General features: G+C 39.3%; 1 protein-coding gene across 3 annotated transcripts in view; it reads right to left on the reverse strand.

The window, feature by feature from the left end:
- The window catches only part of LOC122845234 (RIMS-binding protein 2), a 62,400-nt gene that overhangs the window by 32,036 nt on the left and 12,837 nt on the right, over positions 1 to 17,527 (reverse strand). For 2 of the 3 annotated variants that reach the window (XM_044141409.1, XM_044141410.1), the window contains exons 2-6: positions 12,642 to 12,749; positions 12,196 to 12,324; positions 10,458 to 10,634; positions 9,652 to 9,858; positions 4,097 to 4,264 (exon numbers count right to left, since the gene is read on the reverse strand). In XM_044141409.1, coding sequence (XP_043997344.1) covers positions 4,097 to 4,264; positions 9,652 to 9,858; positions 10,458 to 10,634; positions 12,196 to 12,324; positions 12,642 to 12,749 — 789 coding nt within the window. The remainder of the gene's footprint in view (positions 1 to 4,096; positions 4,265 to 9,651; positions 9,859 to 10,457; positions 10,635 to 12,195; positions 12,325 to 12,641; positions 12,750 to 17,527) is intronic. The other variant, XM_044141408.1, reaches the window with a different exon arrangement.

Consider the following 17,527-nt stretch of genomic DNA (forward strand, 5'->3'; position numbering starts at 1 on the left):
CAGAATGCATCTACCACTGTATGGTTGGCAACCATGCAAGCTAGCAGGGGTTTATTAGCTGCAGCCTCAATCACCTTGAATCACAGAACGCAATTAAGATGTCTGCATACCACTCAAACTTTTCACTGACAGAACAGTCCTGCAGAAAAAAAATTTAAGACCTAGGATTAATGTGTTTAACGCGAACTTAATTCTTTTTAAATTAATTTAAGACATTTTAAGGCCTTAATATTAGATGCAGGAAGACTTTTAAAGGATGTCCGCACACCCTGGTTTACAGGAATCGTCACCACTGGCAGCAAATGTTTCAGAGCAGCTGCCTGATGTTCAGCTGTGGCCGGCAATCAGAGCTGCTCAAATTTGATCTTTTTTTTCCAGTCAGAACACAGCAAACCCAGACACTAAAAGGTTCTGCTGACAATACTCTTCAGTGCGGATGCTGTTACTGAGTGAAGACAGGTCAAAGTTAGCTACTTGCAGTATAGAAGTTGGAAGCTGAGGAAGCCGTTTAGAACTGTATTTTATACAGTACACATGCTATTCAAAGAGAGAGCATAACTTTGAGAAATTAATAGGAAGGCTGAGCAGAGGAAAGCAAAGCGGCTCATTTCTATTTATTTGAGCTTCCAGCCTTTGCAGGGGAAAAAAGACTGATTTTAAAATCTAATATCATCTTATGGTAAAGATTTATACTACCAATTAGTATTTTAAAATATGATAAAGCCACTTTAAAATGTCAATCCAGTTTGTTTTTGCTTAAAACAATGAAAATATAATACAAAACAGCAAAACCTTATTTTACAGCAAAACCTCTCGCAGAGACTGTGCGACATGCAAATTCACTCACCATAAAGGGTAAAGAAAAGATTTCGAATAATCTGTGCGGTTTTGGTATTAAAAACTAAAGCATGAGGTCAGAGGAAATGTCCGGTGGCACAAACGTCTGTGGTTTTAATCACTCCATCACTTAATAGGTAAACTTCTGTTAACATATTAAGTATATGGGCGTGCTGTGGTGGCGTAGCGGATAACTGGGCCCACATTTGGAGGCCTTCAGTCCTCGACGTCTGGGCCGGATTTTAGCAGGGGCTTACCGGGGCTGCAGCCCGGGGCCCCGGCATTTCGGGGGCCCCGAAGGATGTTTTATATTTTTGTGAATGGATAGTGTCAGAATTTAATCAATGACTACCATGATTTTGAGAGCACCGATGAAAAATGTTCCAATTTGTTCTGGCAAACGTCCATCTTGAATGCTTGCTTGTTATTGGTCCACTTTTGACGCATCTTACGCATTGGGGAGGAGGAGCGTCAAGGGAATATTATTTTGCAATGGCGGACAACAGGAAATATGACAGCGGAGCGCAGAAAAGAAGGAAGAGAAAAGAAAATGAGCATCGCGCCAAAGAGGCGACAAACAAAATGCCTAAACTGGCAGGCTTTTTTAAACCTGTTAGCGGAGATGGCGCAGAAACATTATTATCCCCCGCTCCTCAAACCCTTAGCTATGCTAACACCGGCACTAAGATCCCGCCAGAACCTATAACCGTGACTGAGTCGGTGGCTGGACTGGCGTCTGTGGAGTCAGAGTTGGTGGAAGCGGGATCTTCTTCCGCAGATGGAAAGACGACTGTGGATCCGTACAGTACCGATCCGGCGCATTGGGGGGAAATTGACGAGTCCGTGCGAGCTTACTGGGCAGAGCGAGGACCGGAGAGCTGTCAAAATATGAATGTTGGCTTTCAAGCATCAGAACGGTTGTACAAGCATCAAAAGCGTCACTTCTCCAAATCTCACTTTAAACGCAAGATGTTAAATGGTGAGTACATCGAAAGATCGTGGCTGCTCTACTCTCCATCCACCGGAGCTGCATTTTGTTTTGCATGCCGCATTTTCAGCAATGCTAATACTCAGTCAAACTTTGAAACTGGTTTCAGTGACTGGAAGCACGCAACTGAACGCAAATGCCTAAACTTTAAAAAATCCTTCAGAGGGCAGCACTTTGGACTTACCTGGGTCAGGATATTTTCTGAAAACTACAGTATGCCTGATCTCTTTTTTCCAGAAGATATTGTTTATATCCATGTTCTGTCTGACTGGCAGAGAAGCACTTTTTTGACATTTATTTCCTCCACTATTTACCAAGAACTTTAAAACCAAAGAAAAAGTTTGAGTTTTGATATATTCCACTTGTACTTATATGAACTTGTAAATGCTGGGGATATTTGTATAAATATTGTTTTACTCGCTTTGCTTTGTAAAAGTATATTTGAGCATTGCACTTTCTTGCACTCAATCTGTTTTATAGTTTGTGTTGAAGTCCAGGCAACAATAACTATTCAGTGATTTTATTTTGTGATGCAAGCATCATATTCTAGTTTCAACCCCAACATGTGGTTTAGTCTTTCTAGAAAAGAGTTCAGAGTTGTTTGTAGTTTGTGACAACTGGCTTATTAAAGTTGTAAGTTGTCAAAACTTACTGTTCGGTCATTTTCTGTTCATCCTCTAAAACAAAACAAACACATACAAATATATATATATATATACTCTAGCCCAGGGGCCCCCATCCTGACTCCAGCCCAGGGGCCCCCATCCTCCTAAATCCGGCCCTGCTCGACGTGGGTTCGATTCCTGGACTCGGCAACATTTGCCGCATGTCTTCCCCCCCCTCTCTCTCCCCTTTCCTGTCAGCCTACTGTCATATAAGGGACACTAGAGCCCACAAAAGACCCCCTGGTGGGGAAAAAACAACAACAAAAAAAAAACCCAAAAAAAAAAAAAAACTATTGAGTAAATAGGTAAACACTTAATAGGAAGCTGTTTAAAAGCACTAGTTCAATACCTGGAAACTAAGAACATGATTGATACAATAAATATAACCATCCACCTCCTTCAGTCTGTGAACAGACCAACAAACATCATGTATGTAGATTATTTAGTTTGGCTTAAGAAAAGAGCAGATCAAGGTTTGTGACATATGTGTGTGGAATGTGGTATTTAAAGAGATAATATGGTAATCCCTTCATTTTCTTTCGAATTCAGACAAATACAAAGAGCAAACACATCTTTCTATGGGAGTACATCTTTCAAAGTAGAGTATAGGTGAGATTTATGGAACACACTCTTTAAACCTGGTCTCAGGAGCATATTCGCATTCCCAAAGCATTTCTGCTGCAGTATGTAACTTTTACAAAAATATGTTTTTTAACGCATCTGTTAAAACCATCATCATGTCATGACAGCATAGTATCAGACAGACAATATGTGAAAAGATTGAGCTCCTCTGCCTTCTCCCAGTACTACTATTGCAATCTAAACAAAATTCACTGTTGTTAAAAACAGCCAATCAGAGCCAGGAGGAAAGTCTTGGCACTGTCAATTACCCTCGCAAAAGCGCTGCTCAATTTGGTAACCACTAGAAACAACTTAGGAAACCAATTATGCGCTAGTTATTGGTGGCCCTGCTAACTAGCCTTAGCATTTGTGGCAGGCTTTGCTGTAGTGTACTAGCTCATTGTTTCCCAACCCTGGTCCTCAAGGCACACTGTCCTACATGTTTTAGAGGTTTCCCTGCTTTAATGTGCCTGATTCAACTGATTGCAGTTCAACAAACGCCTGTTAATCAGTCATCAATTGAAATCAGCTGCACTGAAGCAAGGAAATACCTAAAACATGCAGGGCAGTGTGCCTTGAGGACCAGGGTTGGGAAACACTGTACTAGCTGAAGCGTAGCGAGAGCAAGCAAGAGGATGTGGATGGTGTGTACACAGGAGTGATTGACAGCCTTGCTGTGATTGGTTGTTTCTGACCAGGAGTGGTGTATTTGTTAAAATGACAGCAGCTTCATAGGTGGAAGGCAGAGGAGCTTGATCTTTTCCATAAATGATCTTGTATTATACAGTCATGACATAGTAATAATTTTAACAAATATGAAAAATACATATTTTTCGTTAAAAATAACATACTGTAACTTTAAACTTGCACAGGAAAAACAAGATCTAAATGATCAAAATGGTGTTTGTCAGCTGCAATACATCTCAACCTTTATTTATAAAAGTTGATGTTTTTGTTGATGAGAACAAAAACAAAATGATCTTACCAGAAACTGTAGTCGCTGCTCCTCTGTGGGTTCCTCCTGGTGGGAGGAGGTCGGGCTAAGGCCCGGTGGGGGCGTCACTTGCAGCCACGACTCCCCCGCCTCTGCCGGAGTCTTCTCACACCTGGATGGAGCTTCATCTAATGCCACACACGGGGGCTCTCCTAAAACCTAGCACCAAAAAACAGCAATTGTATAGTCACTTGGATGTAGCGACAAGACAGAGCAGTGAAACCTAACTCTGCAACAGGGGCTGGCGGGTGGGATTAGATCTGAACCTCCTTCCAAGTGGTCCAACTACAATCAAAGAATAATCCAGGGGAATCCCTTGAGCCTCCAACATGACAGTAAGACTGTCCTCTTTAATTAGCCAAAGTGTAGTGACTTGCATGTTTCTCTGAGGATAGTTTAGCCAGCTTTGTTGCTTAAAAAAAAACAAAAAACCCTGATATTATTCCACAGCCAGAGGTGCAGCTGAAGAAAATATTTGTACTGGTCAAGGATCGGGAATCAGTATCTAATTTTAGAACAAACTGACTAATACTCTGAGTAAAACTGTGCTAGTGCAGCCAAGGCCGCGACCCAATAACAGGATCTAAGATGCTCTGCCACGTGCAGAAAGAGAGGCCTATCATTGCTTTACTCTTTTATTTTATACAAACGGTCTTCCAGTGTGTTGGGTACCGTTTCACTTGAAGCTGATAAGTGATTTTGACTTTTCAGAACCTAATCGGTGATCTGTCTATGCAGTTAGGCGAGGGTATCTCAGGTTTATCTTTTGGACAGAAGACCAGATGGTTTAGAGGCGAATGGCGAAAGGCTGCAGTAAATCCACCGGCGCATGAACACGAGTCTCCTGCAGAAAGAACAGCTACGTTTTGTAATTTGTCCATTCCTGGCTTTGGTGATTGTTGCAGATTCCATCACATCGCGGATGACGGTGCGGCAGAGATCGCTGCATCCTGGCAAATCTCCCATCTTGTATTTGGTCAGACATTCTTACCCCAGTCAATCCTCAAGGGATTCCTAATAAGCTTGTAGCACTTCATACTGTACACACTGATTAGGCAAGTTTAAGTTGGTGCAATTAGATGCTATGCTCTTGCTTGTGTTTTCGGTGTAAGATTACCGCAACATTTTGATTCTCAGTAATAAGCACATTTTTTGCCAGCTCTTTATTACATTATGAACTGCTATTTTAAGTTAAAATAAGTCGGAAATAGGCATGGGCTGGTTACCAGTACTCAGGTATACTAAAGTTTTAAAAACTACAAAACCCTCTAATGCTCTTTTAATGAGATGGCAGAGAAAATGATAGAGTGATGGAATTTTCTCTGGCTGCATGGAGGCGCACTTTGGAGAAGCTGTTAAAGTTAAAGTTACATGGAGTCTGCATGTCCGCTCCTTGCAGGCACGGGTTCTGCCTGCATGGAGAACCCGTGCCAGGAGAAAGCCTGGGTACTCCGGCGTTCTCCCAAAAACATGACTTTTTGTTTAATTGATCAAAATTTCCCTCTTTTATGAGCGTGTGTGTTTGTTTGTTTATTTTTGTCTATTTGTGTTACCCTGTGATGGACAGACACAACCCCCATCCTGTGCACTGCAGGTGAGCTGGCTGAAACCCCCCCCCCCCCAAAAACAGCAGACTTTTTTCTTAGTTAAATGAAGGACACATTCAGCTGTATTTCTAGTATTATAAAAAACATTAATAGTCATGAGATAAAAATTAAATAAGCACCATGTCACTCTTACTAAGTCAATTCTCTTTGTAGTAGATTTGAGACTTTTCTCTTTTAAATAAAAAAATACTATAAAAGAAATTAGATTATGTTATATAGTGTTGTTAAAGTGTTTCCTTAAGTAAAACTGTGGTACTTTCCCCTCAAGGTTATGATAAAGTGAGAATCTCATGCTGATCCTTTCCTGTTCTGCTACGCTGGATGTTTACAAGGAACACCGTTTATAAATATATCATATTCTGTAATCCTCACGTTGTTCCCTGCAAAAAGAGCAACTGTTTTTCTGAAATGATAGGTTCGAAGCGGATAGAATCAGTGTTCGGGCACCATGAGATATAAACCTAACATGATTTAGGTGAATAACCTCAGAGAGCTGAATATTATGTAAGCTCTTGTTTATACAGTGGTGAGGGGGGGAAAAAGAGCCCGTCTGATCAAAGCTTCTGTCATAAATGTACATTTGTAGGCACACTAACCTCACTAAGATTTTGAGTAGATGTAGCTGTAATTTCGGGAATTTTCTTTACTGATGCACACAGCACAATGTCAGCGTCGAGTTTGTTTACTTTTTAATAGTTTCAACTCGAGTCCCGGGAGTTTACCTTAAAAAAAAAAAAGAAAAACATCCAAATCTCACTCTGAAGTCAAATTGAAATGAGCCTTCAGATTCACTTGGACCAGAACAAAGGGACTACAAATAGTTTCATCTGGAATGTATTTTGAGAAAAATAATAATAAAAAAGAAGAGAAGTCTTATGTTAGCATTATTCACATATGTGTACATTTGAATTAAAAGTCATGCATGGTAATGTTACCATTTTGATTTTATGGGAGAATATGTAATTTTTACTATTTATCCATTTACCAAATGTATATCTCCTTATTTTTCTGCTCAATGATCAATAGAAAAATAATTAGTCAATCAATAAATACTGTCTCACAGTAGAAAATTCCCTTCTTTTTTTTTTTTTTTTTTTAGCGATGCACTCAATTATTTGACAATTTGAAACTGGCCATAAAGAAGTCTAAGAGTGTGGAAAATAGTTTACATTACTTTTGAAATATGCGCAGAGACTTCTGTTTTATTAATCTTGGCAGTGACTGTCATATTTATATATGATCAATATGTTAATAATTTTGTCATAACTTTAAGACGAACTTAGAAACTAAAACTTAAAACTGCTTTACAGCGGCTGTTCTCCTGCACAAGCAGCAGGGTATCAAATCCACTTGGAATGTAAATATTTATGGAAAGCCAGAAAAAATATTTAAATGCTTCACTTTATTATTAAACAAAAATTGGCTTAAAAAAGGAATAAACGCGTATTGACAGGTCCAATCTTTATAAAAATAGGACAATCCTCAGCATTTTCATGCTTCTTGCATGCCTATCTGTAACTTTGGGATTTTTATGGATTTTGGCCGATGCAACAATAAAACTGGATAAGAGTTATGTTTGCCTTTCAAGCTGAGCTGTGATTATTTTTTGTATCATTCTATACAAGAACTAAAATAATTTAGAGATTTTGCTTACAATTACTAGAAGCCCGATGAGTGAATCTTCTTTAACCAGCTTGAAACTTATCTACCGAATGTAGAGTTGGAAATAGTGAAACACTTCTACATAAAGCTATTTTTACTTCTGGGATCTTGGAAAAATGTCAAAAGAGATCCCAGAACCAGAGAAGCACTGATCCGATCTTTCTTGTTGGGTGAAATTTCTAGTTTTCCTTCAGGCCAATTCTGATTTTGAAAGCATCCCCAGTTATGTATTAACATAGTATATGTTGCTATTCATGTGTCTGACTTGCTGATCGCCATTCAGAGGCGATAAAGTGAAAATGTTCCAATTCCAGCATCTGGCTCATTGACTGGTGCACAAAGTGAGCACTGCATTCTTTAGTTTACAATACCAAATGTAATAAAACTATAATTAAAATGAACTCAGGTCGCTTGCCAATAAAAATGTCACTTAATGAAGAGGAATAAAGAAATGATGAGTCTCCATTGTAATGCAGAGACCAAAGCAAGTCCCTCTAAACCTGGTTGAGGTTTAGGTTCTGTTTGTCCACTCAGTCACACCGATGTGCTCCACGGATACTGCAGAATCGGGTACAACCTGGGCCCATGCGTACTAAAGCAGGGCCAGATCCCATTCAGCAGGCCCTGAATGCCATAAGCACATTGGTGTAATCCCTACAGACTACTGAAACGGGTAACTGGATCACTTCTTTTAAAAGCACCTTAATGGATTGGCCTGGCCGTTGATTTTCTTTTTAATGCGGAGCATATCGATGTCCACCTATCAAACGCTCTGTCGCGACGTTTTGGGTTTGTTCTGTATAAATTCTGCATCTGGAGGCTCCACATTAAGACAGTTACAAAACCCCAGTACCTGTCAGGCTTCCCTTCACTAGGCCTCATGCTTTCTGATTTGGAAGAAACTGGAAGCTAGTCAGAAAAAAAGGTAAGCGGGTTTTTTTTTGCACACATTTACAAAAACAGCTAGGACATTTCAATAAAAACCTGCTAAGATGCAAGTTGAAGAAATACTCAGACTTGCTCAAATGTGTTAGAAATAATATTAAGGAAAAAGATAATGATTTTAAGCATAAATCTAACATCTTGCATCTTAAACCCTTTTTGCACAAACCTTTTTCATAATGACGCTTATTTAGCTTCCCCCCCCCACTTTTAGTCCTGCACAGTTTCGCATTCACACCGAATAGACCCAGTTGGAGTTAGCCAAACAGAACCAGAATAAAACAGCTGATAACTACAAAGAAAGAGATGAGGACTCAAGAGGAAAAAAAAGAAAAAAAAAAGGCAAACCTACCCCTTCAGTGTGATCTGTGGCAACGTCAAGGTTTCCCTTGGCCCGCTAGTTATCCAGAGCAGGGCAAGATGGAAAAGTCTTTAGCGCGGCTGCAGTCTTACCTACCATCCAAAACCCTCTCACCGCTGCTACAGCAACAGAGAGCGGATTACTGGACTGTACCATTCTGTTGTTGGAGGGGATTAGAGTTCACACAACATGGCCCCTTTCTGGGTGTGCGCGTGGCATTGGGAGTGCATGTGTGCGTCCCACAGATGAGAGATTACCACAAACGGCATTCTCACTCGAGCTTCACAGGCAGAGTATTTATTTCATGGGCAGAGGAGAAATTTCTAATAACATTATCTGTAAATCAAATGAATGTCTTTAATGTTATGTAAAGTGATTTACATCCAAAGGGAGACTCCGCCTTTAAAACACGTCCCTCAAAAGGACAGCAGAACTAAAAACTTTGAAAACTGACGCGTGTGTTCATGCTTTATATACCAACATTTTTATTAACAGATAGGAAGCAGATTGCACTAATGAGAAGCATTAATGCAATCTGACACCGGAGTGTGCTGTGTGACAGAAGTGAGTACAGAGAAGATCAGCATCACACGCAGAGAGGATCAGAGTATATGACTTTGGTAGCTTTGATCAGACCCAAGTTAAAGACAGGGAATCGCCTCATTATGGCTTGTGGGAGATTAGTATCAAGTCCAACGACAAGCCATTACATAACACTGAAAAAAAAAACGGCGTCCGTGCCAATGTAAACAATGTTTTTGGAAAACCTCAGAGAGTGGCATTTTCCATCACCGACAACAACTTCAACCCCGACTGCGCTGCAGAAACGACTGTTCTGATCTGCTCTGTTTGCAAGCGACAGCAATCCAAACCAGCGTCCAATTAGGACCGGACATTTACCGTGAGTACTCGTAGCTCCCCTGCAAGGAGGGGTCAGCGTGGAATTGGCTGTGTGTCATTATTATTTTTTTTACCTTCTCTTGCCCTGCCTCTTTGGCGTTTTCCTCACACTCGTCTGTGCCATCGCCGTCAGGCCTGAGGCCGGGCCTTTGCCTGGACGAAGTGACAGACAGCTGCCTCTGAAGCCGCAGCACCTCCTTCTGAGACTCTCTGAGGAGTTTCTCATATTCCACCCAAGACGACTGAACAGAGGAATCCTGCAGAGGCACAGGAAGCAACATCTGAAATAATGTCAGAAAAATGGAACTAAATATGAATTATTCATTTCAATCTGTATCCTAAACACTCAGCCGATTTAAAGAAAACTAGTGAGGTTCATTATGGTCAAATCTTTGTTGCTTTAATAGTTTAAGATGAATTAAAATAGTGTTCTAACCTGAGAAACAAATGTAGATATAAAAAGTTAAGATCAACTTAATTTCAGTTAGACAAATGTCAAATTTGAGTGTTTTTTGATTTGTTTTACTAGACATTCATAGACGTCCTGTCGTCACTGTGCTGTATTTGTTCCCTGAAAACCTTTTTTGTTTTATAACCAACAGATGCTCAGATTAGGAAGAATCGGCTCCCTTTTCCAAACAGGCACTGAGACAGGCAGCCTGTTCCTGCACTGTCATCTATCTGTCCTCAGCAGTGACGCAGCCTCTGTAATACAGGCTTAGGCTGGATGGCGCAGTACCCAAACTGTCCAGCAGAGGGCAGCCTTGTGGTAGAGATGACAACTGAGGCTGGATGGAGAGGAGTTTGAAAACTTTGGTGTTTTAGCTCATTCTAGACCAAATAATTTGATTCGGATTACTATGAAACAAAATGTATGTACCTTAGCTGGTCCGAGTCGTGCCTCCAGCTGTCTGCACTCCTGCTGCAGGGCAGCAATCTCTTTGTCTTTGGAGAGCAGTGCATCAGCATGCTGGGCCAGGTCACGAGCTCGTTGGCGGGCAAAAGCTCTTTTGTACTGCTCCACAGCAGCAGGTCTGATGAGCGAAGGAGGATTCACCTAGATTAGGAAAAGAGAACTTAGTGATAAAGTATTGAATACAATAAAAAAACTAATGAAACATATATATATATATATATATACTTTTAAATCACAAAAAAAATTTATATTAGAAGACATGTACATTCGAAATGATTGGATCAGCCAACACTGGCAAAATTTAGCCCCCAAATAAGTTTGCTGGATTACTGTCACAACACCTTTTCATTTACAATCACTACCAATATTTAAGTGCGTAGCAAGAAAAAAAAAGAAATAACATAGTTAATGCTAATTATTTTATTGATCAACTCTGGGTTTTCCTCTAATCATTTAGGGTTAAATTGTAAAATGAAGTTCACATTGGGAGAAAGGCTACATTGCCTCTGTGCCTGCTCTGTTAAAAACTTCACACAGTGGCTGAAGCATAAAATTTTTTATTTTATGGTGTTTAAAATCACGTGGTAATTTTCTTAAGCAGAATTCATTCTTTTGCAAGTTTTGTCCGGTTACACAATTAACTGGAACCTTGTGAAAACATATTATTGAGCCGACTTATCAACAAGTTATATCAAAAAAGAAACATTAGCCTAGCACAAAAAAAACAAACTGTTCAACATGAAAACATCATCAGCAGGAGCAAAACGGCGGGACAGTTTTGAAGAATGTAGCCATATGTGATGAGTCAGATAAGTAACTAAACAAGAGAGTGTGTGTGTTTTAGAAAATAAACCATCAACACTTGAGGATCCAACATTTGGTGCAAAATTGAACCATTACTTTGGAATAAGCAGTTGGTGTCTGTGGTAGATGGACATCATCACCACAGACAGACAGATGAAAATGCCAGAGAACTGAGAAATCCAACCAAAGACTGAATCTATCAAGTTTGCATTAGATCAGGTGCTCAGCACAAGAGCCAGACTGATTGTCTGTGATCTACCACAACACAGGTTATGTATCACGAAGACAGTCCATCATATAAAAGTATGCTGACAGGCAAAGCGCTGATATATTGCCATTACCAGGTGGCTGAACTAAAATGGGAGAATCTGTAGAGAAAGAGGCTGGAAAAACTATAGTCAAATGGGATTAAGACTTTGTGGTACTCTAAGATCCAGCCTGGCAAATTCTGATGACTAATCAACTAGTTACTGGGACCAGTAGTCATCAGAGCCTTTTGGGAGTGTGGCCTTTAAACTGGGAGAATTGTTAAAACAGATTCCTGGAACATCATCATGGCTAAGCCAAGCTAACTCTATTATAAGAACTTATAAATATAAGAACTTTTAAAACAGCAAAACTGACCGAAGTGTTAATTACAGAATGGCACAGCTAAAATATCAAGAAAGATTCTCAAGCACCCACATAAAACACAGCATGTAAGTTCTGGTTGGCTGGTTTGACTGGTTTTTGTGATGAATAATTTATTTCTTTCAAGTTAGAAGCAGCTTTTTTTTTTTTTAGCTTTTGGTGAGGCATTGTGATAACAGTAAGCTGCATTCAATTTTCTTTTTTAAGTAAGTAGTAGAAAACGAACTCCCAGCAAAAGAAAGTGTTGATATCTGTCAGTGTGGTGTACCACTTTGAGGTTGGCCTCCTGTAGTTTGCGAGCTCTCTCTTCCAGTCTCTTAGCGAGAACAGTCAGCTCGGTGTTCTTTCTCCTCAACCGCCTGACCTTCTCCTCAGTCTCTGGGGCGCTGCTCTTTCGCTAAAAACACCAAAAACAAATATCATTATCACAAAGAGTCTGCAGTGAGTGGTCCACCAGCCAAACCAACAGGTTTTAAGTCGTATGAGCCGAGGAGGGGTTTAATATATGGTGTACTGCTCCCACAGTACACCATAAAGACATCAGGCTAAAATATTTGACTGAATAAATTCCTGTAAAAAAAGAAACAAAAAGTGTCGGAATATCTCTTTAAAGTGTTTTGTGGACCTGACCTAGATTCTACAAAGCTTTTCATCAAGGGTACACACACACACACACACACACACACACACACACACAGTTATTTTTAGTCCTACCAGCAGGCCGTTCTCTTCCCTCAGTGTGTTGCAAGTCTTCTCCAGCTCGTCGAGGGCTCGCAGGAGTTCTGAGTTCTGACGCACCAGCAATCCGTAGTCTGTCCCATTCTGAGAAAGAACCACAACAAAAATATTCATTTTAGCATCTACAGACTCCAGTTTTTGTTATAAGATACCAGAGTACAAAACATTCTCAGGGAGAAACCAATTAGATTGTGCACTGTGGTACTGTATTGTTAAAATATTTCACAGGTTTTTGCTTCTTTGTCATACCTAAATGTTTCAAGACATCAAACAGGGGCAATCCAACTATTGACATTACAATCAAGCGTATCCGAAATATCTGTGGGATCGTCTCATTGTCCTCTAAAGTAAAGAAACTGTTATCAATCATTATTGACTAGTACCGCAGTTGAACAGTTGCACCAATGCAGAAAACGTAAGGCAGGAATTTCCTTAAGCAACAAATATTACAGTAAGAACAACAACATTTACATTGCATTTTCTAATTCACCTTTAATTTTTTTTAGTTCAATAACAATTATTTCCAAGGCTGCTATTGTGTGTTGACAAAGGTACATAACCTAGATGAGTGAGAGTTGCTAATCTGTTAGTAACTCAGGATGAAAACAAGGCCGCCGAAGAGAACAATGGTCACTGTGCCGTAACATCCCACTTGTAACTGAGACTGCACTAAGAAGTTTATCAGGCATGTAGGGTAAGGTTCACGCTAGACTTTCAGCTCCCCTACCTCTCTTTTAATGAGACTCAGATGGACAGGTTGGAAATGAAAACAGTGTCTGAGGTAAACGATGATGAGTAAAAGCAGGAAAAAGGACATGCTCAAAGGAAAAGAGTAACGGACACATTTAAAATGTTTGAAGAACGTAGTCTTTATGTTGCCCATCATTGGCAGCTGCAAACCACCAATTGATTAAAAACAGGAGAACTTCTGTGTGACAGACTGAATTTTACACAGGACAAGAGCATGCTGATTTCTTCTGGTATAAACCAGCAGCAGATGAGCTGTGTTCATGTGAACATTACAGTTTTAATCTTAGCCTACAAACTTGTATGTATTCTAGAAATCAGTAGCATACAGTCAATACCTTGCCCAATTCATTAAGGCAAAAATCTTGATTAAAAAAGTCACTGGATTGTACATCATTGGAGATTTTGCCACAAGAACCCAAAGGGGCTGACATTTAATGATGTTGTCATAGTAACTGGATATGTGGTGTTTTGACACAAAATGTACAACACAATCTGCTATCGCTTCAGTCAGAAAGGAAATGTGATCTTATTTCCTCCAAAAATAAGAATGTGCTATTATAGCTATGACAATGACACCAATTGCTTATATCTTGTTGACATAAACAAAATTTAACAATTATCGGAATCCTGACCAGAAATACTTCCAAACACCAGCCGCCTCTGGAGTTGCAACTTTTAGCCAGCTGACATAGAGCTGGAGAAAACTCTATAGTCACTTGGATACTTTTGATGGCAGTTCATAGAAGAAAAAGACTGTAACCACAGGAATTATAAGTTGTCATGTAAGTTCTGCAGTACTTTCAGCGACTGGCCCAGTGTGCCTACTGTGAACATCTTGTTAGCAGACTTATGATATAAAACAGTTCTAGAAAGTCAACCTCTCATATTCCAGTCAATGTTTGACTGATTCGTTATGGAAAAATCTTGATGCAGTTTCCTGATCATGTATTAATAGACTCCCTATACTGTCTAAATTAGGTGCAAACAGCATGCAGCCACAGCAAAGACAGTCTGTCACTACAGGCAGCAGACAAGCCTTCCTTACAACCTTTAAAATCCATACAGACACAAAGTCGGCAGGTTTACCTTTGCACTCCAAAGCTCGGCTCAGATATCTCCAAAGTTTCACTCATTCTGTTAAAATGTGAACAACCTCACATATTTAACAGTTTGATTTTGCACAGCATGTCCTTTCACATTTACATCTTGGAGGAGCACTGCTCGAGAATGGCAGCATTTGTAGGAGGTTTCAGCACCACAGATCCTCCTATTGCATTAGGAATACACACCAAAATAAGGCCGAGGTTTGTCTGTGGGTTAGCCACTCTAATTCTTTAGTACTCTTGATGCTGCAGAAAGTATAACAGCAAACATTCTGTGCTTTTGGTTTGACCACACTATTGAGCACACAGAAAACCTTACAACTGTGATCTAGAGGAGGAAAAAAAAAAAGAGCTCGCGATGTATCTTCAGTATATCATTACAATGATCGATTAGGACATGAGAAGAAACTACGCAGAGCATTGCAAAGCCTTGAAAAACTCCAGCAAGCAGCATCTTATTATAGGACTATTTGCTTTGCTGATGAGCTATGCATTTTTTTTTTTTTTTCAGGGACCCAAGAATAACCCTTATTCAACTTTACTCAGTTCATTTATCACTGGGGCAAGCTACATAGTAACAATACACACATAGACAGATACTATTAAAACTAAACATTAAACTCAGTATGTTAGAATTATTTGATTACTAAAAGGGCATAAAAACAAATCCCAACCTAATGGATGAACCAGTCTTAACACAGAGACATATTATATGCTTTTTTTCTAAATTTAACATTAGCAAAAATTTAAAAGAAAGTTTCCTGAAGATATTTGATTTTATTTCATAAGCACAACACTAATGTGGTGCCAAGTAATCATAAATTGAAGCAACAGTGATTTAAACTACCGAAACTCTAAACAACTTCCTGTTACTTGTGACAGCTGTTATAATAATATCCCAGCCTTATTTTGACATAACATAATCAAGTAAGTGGTGTTTAAAACTGTAATTAGACTAAATCAAATGGTCCAGAAACTCGCTTTAATTCCTTTCAGTCTGACTTATTTTTTGTTGTTGTTGTCAAACTGTTTTTAAATTAGCTAGATACCCCCTGACTATTTTATGGCTTGAGAATTGGTAACAAGATTTTACAAGGTGTTAAAAAATAACCAGTAAACACTGTTTATACTGAAATTCAAGTCAGATTTACTAAGCTGCAGAATTTAATGAAAATACACAGTCAATTTTAACCACCAAATTGTTGATAGTTAAGAAGATCAACATAATAAAAATGTATTTTGTAAGTTAGAAGAAGCCCATGTCTAAGATGAGCGGAGTTTTCTATCCATTTGGAGAAAGTTGTGCCAACATGACTTCTAGCTCTTCTGTTTTGATTTTAATGACTCTGGAGTCCATCCATGTCGATTTTCTGTTTCCTGCGAATCATAATGAAATACCCAGGGGCTTTTCCTCAGGCAAGTTACACCACTGCTTCACAGAAGCAGGAAGAAAAGGGCTGCAGGTGGTGGGGTCTGTCCAAGGCCAGCATACATATTAGTATTCAGCCAATTCTCTCCCACAACCATGCTGGTTTTTTTTTTTTTACTTCTTTATATATATATATAGTTTTTTTACATGGACCTGGCTCAGTAAAGCTGGGCAGATGTAACTTAGCAGCAGGAGGGCAGGGGTCTCCCCACAAATGTCTGCCAGGAGATTGAGCCGGAAGCATGGTAGGAAAAACAGGCTGTAATATTTGGGTCTGTCTGCTGTAGCATTGCACAGTCAGAATATGCAAACTGCTCTGACACCAGAAGCAATGGTATCTGCTGAGGACCCCAAATAATCCGATGAGCAGTGTCAGTTTTTAAATGTTTTAAATACCCATCTCTCTAAGGCCTTAGCATTCGTAGTATATGTAAAAGGGGAAAAATTATAGACTGTTATGTCTTTGAAGGAGGCGTCTCACCTGGCTTAGCTGGAGATGCTGGGCTGTTTTTCACCCAAGGAAGCTAAAATGCAAGGCAGATACAAAACAGTGCACTGAGAGTATTAATAATAATACGGTGGCATAAGAGGAAATGTTTCATTTTATCATGCATTTTTGGTCCATGTAAATGACTACATAAAACTTATACATCACGATGCAGAAACGCACAGAGCTACAGTCACAAATAGCTGTTTTCTGTCATCATGACTGGTTTCTATTTATAGCGATTGTACTTTGTGTTGTAGGAAAACATTTATAACATCTGAGCTTTTCATTGAGACTATAAAGCTTTATCACGGAGAAAATATGGACCTCTTCAAAATCTATGAGTCCATAAGCTGTTTTATGTGCATCTTATAGTCTCACTCCAGCTTTGGGATTTTCTGTTATGCTCCTGTTTTGTCTTGGCTATGAAGAAGAACAAAAGCTCAAAAAAGCAGGTGGACATCCATTTTACCCAATATTAGCTATAAGATTCTTAATCTTATTATAAAGACTCCTTTTATGAAGGGACACGAATTAAGATAAAAAATATTCAGATTTCATGACCTGCAGGTACTGGTAAAATATATTGAAGAAAGTTAAAACAACAGCATACCTGATTCTTTCACACAGAATAATAGAAGAATTATAGCCCTTTTAGTAATCATTTTAGCACTAATTGCAAAAATTATTTGGGTCAAAAGGAAGTTTTGCATACATTCTGTGCATTATTGTCTTCTTTATAAATGTTTTAAAGCATCAACATAAAAACAGTGACAATATTTTATCTATTTATTATTGCCTGGAAGAAAACAGTGAACTCTGGAGATGCAACAAGCAAAAACAAACAAAAAAGAGTAACAAATAGTTTTTTGTGAATATTACGTCCAGGGTACATTTCCAGATTGTTCCGTTGCTTTAGATCCAAGGAAAGCTTTTGCACGGGATACAGAAATTCACTCTTTTACAGAAATGCTAACATCAGCATCTTTTAGTCTGACAGCTAGAAATCCCCTGCTGGAACCCTCTGAGGAGTCTGGCAACAAGACAAAAGACAGAGACAGGCAAATAAGCACTCATGCATTGCCATGTGCGC

Source organism: Gambusia affinis, linkage group LG15 (assembly GCF_019740435.1).
Source record: "Gambusia affinis linkage group LG15, SWU_Gaff_1.0, whole genome shotgun sequence".
Classification (NCBI taxonomy): domain Eukaryota; kingdom Metazoa; phylum Chordata; class Actinopteri; order Cyprinodontiformes; family Poeciliidae; genus Gambusia; species Gambusia affinis.